The following is a 9,027-nucleotide window of genomic DNA, read 5'->3' as shown; positions in this document are numbered from 1 at the left end:
CTTCATGTGTGTTTGATGAGGCTCAAACAGTCATCATCAGGTATAAGCATTTAAGCCCTAAGCAAGCAAGTTTCTGATGACCTTCAGAGGAGAATAAATCAATAAACATACACCTCTAACTTTACCCATCATTGGTTATGACAGTGTAAGCATGTCCTCTCTGACTTAAGATTTACACTCTTTGGTGGCTTTTTCTCTTTTAAATAAGTCACTTCTTTGAGAGAGTTACAAATGTGGCTTCTAAAAATTAACTTTGATAATAGCTAATAGAGATGGGTATGAGATGTTGCTTTCATTTAAAGTCTATGCCAAAAAACTGCAAAAGGCAAGTGAAAATCCTTATTCAGCACTGTGATATTTGAAAGTGTTTCAGAATTAAGGGAAAAGGAGAATAAAGCCATTATAACTTGGAAACATTTGAAAAAAAAAAAACCCATTTAGCCATATATAAGCCTTTTCTTCACTCACAGTGACATCTATGGCATTGGAACTGGATATCACAACAACCCAACACCCAAATCTAAACATTATTTCCAAAAAGCAAAACGAATTCATTCTGTATATAGTGCTGGGTCTCAGTGCTGGGATCTTTGAGAAAAGAATCTTAAGCCATTTTTAAACGACCTTTATTACTTGCCTCTGACAGTCCCCAGGTTACAGAGCAGGAGACAACTGAACCTCATATTCCATGGAGGAAGCAGATAGCTCCCCTAATAACTGAATCAAGATAAGAAAGGCACGGGAAAGTACTGGGGTAATACACCCAGCAATGTTTATCCACGGCAGAAGATGGCAAAGCTGCTCAAAAGTAGGCAAGTTACCTTTGGGATGACAACTGGAAGCAAGAAAACCATACAGTTGGGACTCACACGTCTTCCCCACCCCTAAGCCCCCTCCCCAACCAGTCCCCATCAAGTCCGTTCTACACCACAGACTGGTCCTAGTGTCTTGCTTAGCTCCCTGCTGAAGGAGGAGGGAGGGAAAAGACGTCTGAGGTCTCTTCATTTTCTTTGTCTCTGTCCCTAAGGCAACAGGAAGCTGGAGCCGCAGCGGCCGGCCTGGCAGTGGTGGCAAGCGCGTTGGCTCTGCAGAGTCTGAGCCCCTGGAGCAGCTGCCAGTTAGATGGCCCAGAGTTCAGGTAGACTTCATTGCTTCAGTTCAATGCCAAGTGTTGGACGTGTTGGATTCAGTTCCCAGGGGGCTGGAGCTTGGTGTCGGGGCTGTCTGAAGACAGGGCGCACAGAGGCAGTTTAGGGTGGTGGGATGTGCGGGGTGGGGGTGGGGGTCTGAGGTGGTTGGAGAGGAGTGAGAGGCCGGCCCGGAGGGTAATGCTTCTTTCACGGGCTTCCAGGCGAGGTCTCCTGGCCTCTCAACGTCTTCTGAGCCTCAGGTGGGCAAGCCCTGGAAGGGGAGGAGAGGACACGGCGAGCTGAGGAGGGAGCGGGTGAGCCAGCGAGCTGGATGGCGGTTCTAGACCCCCTCAGTGCCCCGGGCCAGGGCCGGAGCGGGCAGCCCGCAGGGGGCGAGCTGGCGGCGGCCCTCGGCGGGCGAGCCGGCCACTGTCGCGGCGTCGGCGGTGGCCGGGACCCCTCCCGGGAGCCACTCGTGCTGAGCGCAGGCCTGGGACGGCTCGTCCTTGGCCTCGACGAGCTTGCGGGAGCGGGTGTAGGCCAAGATGAGGCCGCCGGCCAGGCAGGCGTAGAAGACCATGATGAGCAGGATGTAGAGATAGGCGTCGTCGCCCTTGGCGCTGGTCACCTCGCGGCCCACGAAGGGGTCGGGCACGACCCCCATGCCCATGCTCGGGCCGGGGCCGGCGCCCAAGCCACTGGCGTTGCCCCGGTGATGCAGCTCCAGCAGCAGGCGGCTCAGCAGGGTCCGCAGCCGCTGACTCTCGCTGCAGTTCATGGCTGTCGGGGAGTGACACGGCGGCTCCAGATCGCTGCTGACCTTGCCCCCGGGCCAGGCCGAGGGGATGCGGGCGGGCGAGCGGCGGCGGTACCCGGCTCCTCCGGGCTGGCGGCGGAGTGGCTGGGGGGCCCCGCCGCCCGGGCCTCCTTATTCCCTCACCCCCGCACCTCCTCCCCTTCCCCACCACGCCCCCTCGGCCCGAGGCCGCCTCTTCCCAGGCTGTCTCGCCGCCCGGGGGACAGGGGACAGCTGGTGGGGGGAGGAGAAGGGGACGAGGGAGGGGGCGAGGCCAAGAGCGGGGCGGAGGGGGCGGGGGCGCGGAATGCGCGGGGCCCCCGGGTGGCCAAGCCTGGCCCGGCGGCTCACTGGGGCCAAGCCTGGACCCCAGGCTGCGGCGGAAGAGAATTCCTTCCAAGTTCTGGCCACCTGCCCTGAAGGCCCAGTTTTGGCCCAGTTACAGCATCTGCCCACCTCCCGCAAGGATGACCCTGTGCGAGGGTTCCATCAGCTCTCACAGAAAGTGGCAGCAGACACCGCTGGTCCGCCTCTCAGAGCTGGTGATTACTGATGTAGACAAGGCCCCTTGCCTAGCTTCCCAGCCATCATTGCTTCCCCTGGACGGGAGAGGTGAGCATCTTATTCAGAAGATGCTCAGGACAAATTTGGCGACTGAAGTGGAGTAGGATGCCCCAGGCTTCCAAAAAGGCTTCTGATAATATACTAGCCTCCTGGGAAGTACCCCTGCTCTGATCTCCTATCACATTTTTAGAGGGGCCTCCACATCTTAGCATGTGAGTGTAACATCTGTTATGTGACCCTGTTTTCCCTTGGGTGGCAAGTCATCCTCCCAGAAATGCAACCAAGTTCTTCCATTAAAAGTAGCAGGGACATTTAAAAGGCCATTTGGCTACACTCTAGACATCTCAGGATCTGAAAAGTGCCAATTCTAGAGAATATGCTTAACTCCACACCCAATTAGCCTGATATCCAACTCTGTGCCTCTGTGGGGCTTGGTAACAGGTCTTGGCCCTGCTGGGTCATGCAGCAGTCATTTTTTTTTTTCCCTCATAGGGTATTCCCTGGTGGCTCAGTGGTAAAGAATCTGCCCGCTGATGTGGGTTCAATCCCTGAGTCTGGAAGTTCCCCTAGAGAAGGAAATGGCAACTCACTCCAGTATTCTTGCCTGGAAAATCCCATGGACAGAGGAGCCTGGCAGGCTACAGTCTATGGGGTCACAAAGAGTTGGACGTGACTTAGCAACTAAACAACAACAACAGTCTTCTTTTAGGGGGAATCAAGGTTCTAAGACAGAGATAAGTTCTTAGTATGTCCAACTGGAAACAGACTGGGATTCACAAAGAGAACTGCTCAAAGGATTGATTTCTAAACAGCAAGTAGGAAAAAAAAATGAAGTATCATTGGTCAGGTCTTCTTGTATATGATTGCCAAGTAAGAATAAAAGGAATTTTTAAAAAAGCTATATGCCTGTATGCACCCCATGCAAATCAAGCTGCCTGTTTAAGACCATTCAGTCCAGGGGCCATTTGATCTTCAAGGACCATGGGTTTAAAAAGAGATGTTTTTCTGATGTCTCTGCTTCAGCCACCCTTCAACTAGCGGGCCAGCCACTGCGGGGCTGTAGCCTTCTGTATGTTGGAGTCAAGGTGGTACCAAACCATATCCAGGGTCTCAAACAGAACCTTGCTTGGCAGCCTCTACATACCTCTTAGAGACATTCCACATGACCCTGACCACTGCTTCCCTCCTAATCACCTTGCCTCAATGTCCTCACTTCAGAGGGACTCAGGGAAGAACTGTTCAAGTGAATTGGTATGACTAATGCTAGAGGACACAGCTAGGAAATTCTCAAGCACTGCCAACCTAAGGACAGAACTGTTAAGCTAAAAAACCTCTCTGATCTGTTAAAACATGACCATAATATCTAGGGTTTTTTGTTCGGGGGAGTGGGAGGAAGAAGCCTCTTCACTGTAGCACGAATACAATCATTGAAACTTTTACTTTCAACAGCCTTATAAGCCAGTAGATTCAAATGGTTAAGCAGCAGGACTAGAATAATAAAGTTTGACCTTGTTCTATGTCATAACACATGACTCTTGTCACATGGGCGGTATCCATGAGCTGTCTCCATTTTCTCACCCCTCTCTTTCCCTTCCATTCCTGGAAACTTCTAGAGTCCAGCACTTTTGGCCAAAACTACTCTCTGTAAGTAAGTTCACCAACACCCTCAGGGCCAAATTTAAGGGTCTCTGCTCAGTTTGCATCTTTGACCTCAAGGGTGAATTTGATACCATCAACCGCCCACTTCTTCCTGTCCTACCCTTGGCTCTGGTGGTATTGCTTTCTCAAGTTTCTCTTCTTATCTCTCTGATGCATCATTCTCTGTCTCCTTTGCTGGCTCCTGTTCTTTCCTCCTCCCATTAGCTGTTGGAATTCCCAAAGACTCAGTCCTCAGCTATTCTCTTAACATCCATTTCCTTGGAAAGTGTCTCCTTACATGGTCTCACCAACCACATGGTATTTATTTAGCCAAATCTGAATCTCTAGCTCTGATTCTTTCTTGGTAACATTTTTTAGATCCATCTGCTCCTTCCTTTCTGGTTTAATCGCCACAAGCTTAATCCAAGCTCTCATTACCTCAGGTCAAATATGCAAACTGAGAGTCTCATGTCAGATTGCCCTGCCTACAACCCAGTTCACCTTGCTATGACTGAAATAATTCTCCGCCAACACCACTTCCATCCATTCACCCCTGCGTTCAGAAACCCAAAATTGTTCCCCGCTGCTTCTTTAATGGAGTCCAATCTTCTTTGATGGGTCTGAAGTCCTCATCACCAGTAGACACCACCTTCTTCCTTTGCACTTGCAAAATAGCATATTCCTGGAGTTCCTCTCCAATACTCTGGGTCTTTCATCTTCCTCAAAATACATTGACAAAAGGAAGTCTTGCTTGATACCCTTATTTGTGCTCTCAGAGTCCTTACAACACACCCCGCCTGAAAGTGCCCCAACTCAGACTGCAGTATTCAATGCATAAAATTTGGAAAACACAGAAAAACACCAAGAAAAAGAATCCCCAAGAGCGCACAAATGTTGCACGTGAACATACACACATACAGGCACACACCGTACATACATCATTATTATGTAGCCTCTTTCACTTAACAAGATACTGGGAATTTTTCCTCATGTCAGTAACTATTTTTTATAACATCATTTTATTATCTACACAGTATTCTGGACTATGGACCTTCTATGATGTATTTAAATGAGCTCTTATTGTAAGATTTCTGGTTAATTTCCAGGTTCTTGTTATTAAAGATAATGTTTTCATGAACACATACAAGGCTAATTCTAATTCCTTTAAAGGAAATAATTACCAGAGAGAAAGCAAGTTACACATTTACAGAAGACTGGCATAGGGAGAGAGAGATGTATAGAAGGGGGTGGAAACAGGAATGGAGACTAGTCATAAAATTTAAAAAGGCCCAACCCTCTGAAAAAAACAACAGGTGTGTGTGGGGGAGACTCTGGCTTTCTTTTCACTCAAGGGGCTGGCTGCTGGAAAACCCTACAACCCCAGCCCTGAATGGCTGAGATGCCAACCCCCTCCAACCCCCTACATTTAATGAAATTGTGAATCCATCAGACAAGGATTGAATCTCATTCCTCCCCAGCTTTCCATCCCCTCTACACCTGTCCCATACCTGTCACATAATCATCTGTTTATCCATTGTCCAGAACTCACTTATTTCCTGACTGGTAATCAAGTGTGTTGACAAAGGGAAGGAATTTATAATCATGTGTTTAGACTTTCAAAAAAGTCTTGGAAAAGGTTCTGTTCCATGCCAGGGTTGTTTTAAAAATACAATTGAGGCGCCATGGGCTAGGAAATGCTTTCACCATTTCTTGAAACTGTGAATGTTTCCTGCCAATAGCGCAGCTCCATGGAAGTTGGTTGAATTGAACTGAGTTGAGTTTGGCTAGTTGCCAAAGGACGGGCACAGATGGTAAGCACTCTTGGAGTCCAGGAGGCTGGCAAAGCTACAATGGGCTCCAAGGGAGGGGAGGAAAGAAGGCTTCATGAGCACCAACTACAGACCGAGAAAGAATCATTCATTCATTCATTTCTTCAATGAGTACTTGTTGCATGTTACACTGTGCTGGATCCTAGAGACACCTCAGCAAACAAGTCACACCCGTGAGCTGGCTGTGGCTTTGATGGTTCACAGACACTTCTTTGTGAACTGGGCCAGTGGTCATGAAGGATAGCCAAAATTCTGATTGGGAGAGCATTTTGAGTCTGGACCTAAGCATCAGAGTCCAAAGACTTGTTTAAAAAAGGAAGATTCCCCTTAATTCAAAAGAGGGAGGAGAATAAATGGGACAGTTCCTGGATCCCACTGGGACTTCTCAGTTGCTTCATGGGATTGTGTGCAGTATTGGGGGTAGAGGGACTGTGGTTTGATAAAATCAATATTTATGGGTTCAAATGAACCCCAGGGGCTTCATGTGCCTACTTTGGAGATTTCTTGGAGATGGGTTTGTGCTGAGGTCACCCTATATCCAGGCCACATACGGGAGCATGAAATATGGCCCCTGATCTCATTTATCAAATGCCTATTGATGTTGTTCAGTCACTCAGTTGTGTTTGACTGTTTGCGACCCCATGGACTACAGCACGCCGTGCTTCCCTGTCCTTCACCATCTCCCAGAGTTTGCTCAAATTCATGTCCATTGAGTCAGTGATGCCATCCAACCATCTCATCCTCTGTCGCCCCCTTCTCCTGCCCTCAATCTTTCCCAGCATCAGGGTCTTTTCCAATGAGTCGGCTCTTTGCATCAGGAGGCCAAAGTATTGGAGCTTCAACTTCAGCGTCAATCCTGCCAATGAATATTCAGGGTTGACTTATTTTAGGATTGACTCTCCTTGCAGTCCAAGGGACTCTCAAGTCTCAAATGCCTAGCATGTGCTATTAATTAACCTCACAACAACCCTTTGAGGAGGGTAGGGTTGTTATTAAAAATATTTAACAGCACTATGTCTTGGGCACTGATGGATAAGCAAATAATCAGAATGGTTTCGTCGCTAAGTCGTGTCTGACTCTTGTGACCCCATGGACTATAGCCTGCCAGGCTCCTCTGTCCTTGGGATTCTCCAGGCAAGAATACTGGAGTAGGTTTTAGATGCTGACTATAAACAACCAATATAGCCTCACAGAGCCACAACATGGGGCAAAGAAGTAGAAGAAAGGCACAGACTAAAGAGCTTCCTAGTTCCCAGAAGACGAAACCAAGATCTCATCTCCTTGGGGTTCAAAGCTGTCCTGAGTCATTTTTGAATCTCTTTTCCTCCCTGCCAGTGCCTCCACTGCTCCCTGTGTTCACAGCAAGTACATGAAATATCCCTTGCCTACTGACTCCTCTAAAGCAATGATATCTACTGCAGCTGCCCCTCTCTCCCAGCAGTTTTCTAAGGATGCCACTTGTTGGCTCAAAATTCTTGAATGGGCCTCATTGGCTTGACAAATTATCACCTTAGTGTGGCCATCAAAACTCTCTGTGCTCTGGCTTGAAGATGCCTTCCAGTCATATTTGTAGCAATAACTACCCAACATGTCTCCAATACCAGAAATCTTTTCTCTTTTTTTATAACTTATTTTTATTGAGATGTAATTAGTACATAACACTGTGTAAGTCTGAGGTGTTAAATATGTTTATCTGGTACATTTGTATTGCAAAATGATTACTGCTGTAACATGAGCTAAATCTTCTTTTATCACCTGATATAATGATCATTTCTTTTTGGTGTGGAGAGCTTTTAAGACACGTTTTCAACTAGATAACATCTCTCCATCCTTAGCAACTCCAAAGCATAGGATACCAGTAATATGTGTGCTTGTCAGATGGTCCCAACAATCCTTTTGAGGGCAAGGGCTGTGTTCTTTCTCTTCATATTCCTTGTCTAGCCTGGAACAGTGCCTGGCATACAGTAGGTGATCAGGAAATATTTACCTGGGTCTGAGGTCTGCCTTCTTCCAATGAAGCCTTATAAGTTTGAAAGAAATTGGCTCCATTCAGGATATGGAACTTTGTGGATACATTTTTTTTTCCAAAAAAAAGAGAATATTATGCAATTTCAAACATACAGCAAAGTTGAAAGAATTTGCCAGCAGCACCTTGTAACTTATTAGCCAGATCCTACCATAAAGTTTTCTGATACTGGCTTTATCCATCCTTCACCTATCCATCTGTCTGTCTATCTAGTGTCCTTTCTTTCTTAAGTTGCAGGTATCAGTACATTTTACTCCTAAACACTTTCCCCATGTGTGTGTATATGTATGTGTGCATGTGCTCAGTCATGTCTGACTCTTCAAGACACCCTGGACTGTAGCCTGCCAGGCTCCTTTGTCCATCAGATTTCCCATGCAATGGAGCGGGTAGCCATTTCCTACTCCAGGGGGTAGGGTTCAATATTTGCTTGTTATTCTTTTGTTTTACTTTTGAGGTAAAATATATCTATGATGAAATACGCAAACATTAACTGTACATTTGCTGAGTTTTGACAAATGTAACTGTGTAACTTAGCTCCCTACTAAGATGTAGAAGATTATTTCCATTCAAGATTAAGCTTCCTCTTGCCCCTTCCCTGGCAGTCCTCTCCCTTCACTCTTAGAGGTAATCACTGCTTTGATTTTTTTCCATCATTGATTAGTTTTACCTATTACAGAACTTTATATGAATGGAATCATATAGCATGAACTCTTTTGTATAAGACTTTTTTGAAAAGATGCATGCTAAGAAAAGACTTCTTTGACTCAGCTTGAGGTTTCTGAGAATCATCCAATCATGTACCTGTCATTTGTTCCTTTTTATTGCTGAATAGCACTCCATGGTTGACAATACCACAGTTTGTGTATCATTTATCCTTTCTCCTACTGATGGACACTTGTATTGTTTTCAGTTTCTGTCTATTAAGAGTAAGGTGGCTATGAATATTCTCATGCAAGTCTTTTTGTAAACATATATTTTCCTTTTTCTTGGGTAAGTACAGAGGGAGAAAAATTCTGGGTCACAGGGAAGATGTGATTTAGTTTT

General features: G+C 46.6%; 1 protein-coding gene across 1 annotated transcript; it reads right to left on the bottom strand.

Moving 5' to 3' along the window:
* Window positions 1-610: 610 nt before the first annotated feature.
* KCNE5 (potassium voltage-gated channel subfamily E regulatory subunit 5) lies at window positions 611-2,077 on the bottom strand. Its single transcript, XM_086388878.1, has one exon. The coding sequence runs from the start codon at window positions 1,906-1,908 to the stop codon at window positions 1,471-1,473; it is 438 nt and encodes a 145-aa protein (XP_086245004.1). The 5' UTR covers window positions 1,909-2,077; the 3' UTR covers window positions 611-1,470.
* Window positions 2,078-9,027: the final 6,950 nt, after the last annotated feature.

The sequence above is a fragment of the Bos grunniens genome, chromosome X, assembly GCF_055505025.1.
Source record: "Bos grunniens cultivar Pamir isolate PY7600 chromosome X, Bosgru_T2T1.0, whole genome shotgun sequence".
Taxonomy (NCBI): domain Eukaryota; kingdom Metazoa; phylum Chordata; class Mammalia; order Artiodactyla; family Bovidae; genus Bos; species Bos grunniens.
The sequence above is the reverse complement of the archived record's forward strand: the minus strand, read 5'-3'. Positions and strand labels throughout refer to the sequence as shown.

Coding starts and splice junctions, on each gene's coding strand:
- KCNE5 (XM_086388878.1), bottom strand. CDS start 1,908: ATGAACTGCAGCGAGAGTCAGCGGCTGCGGACCCTGCTGAGCCGCCTG.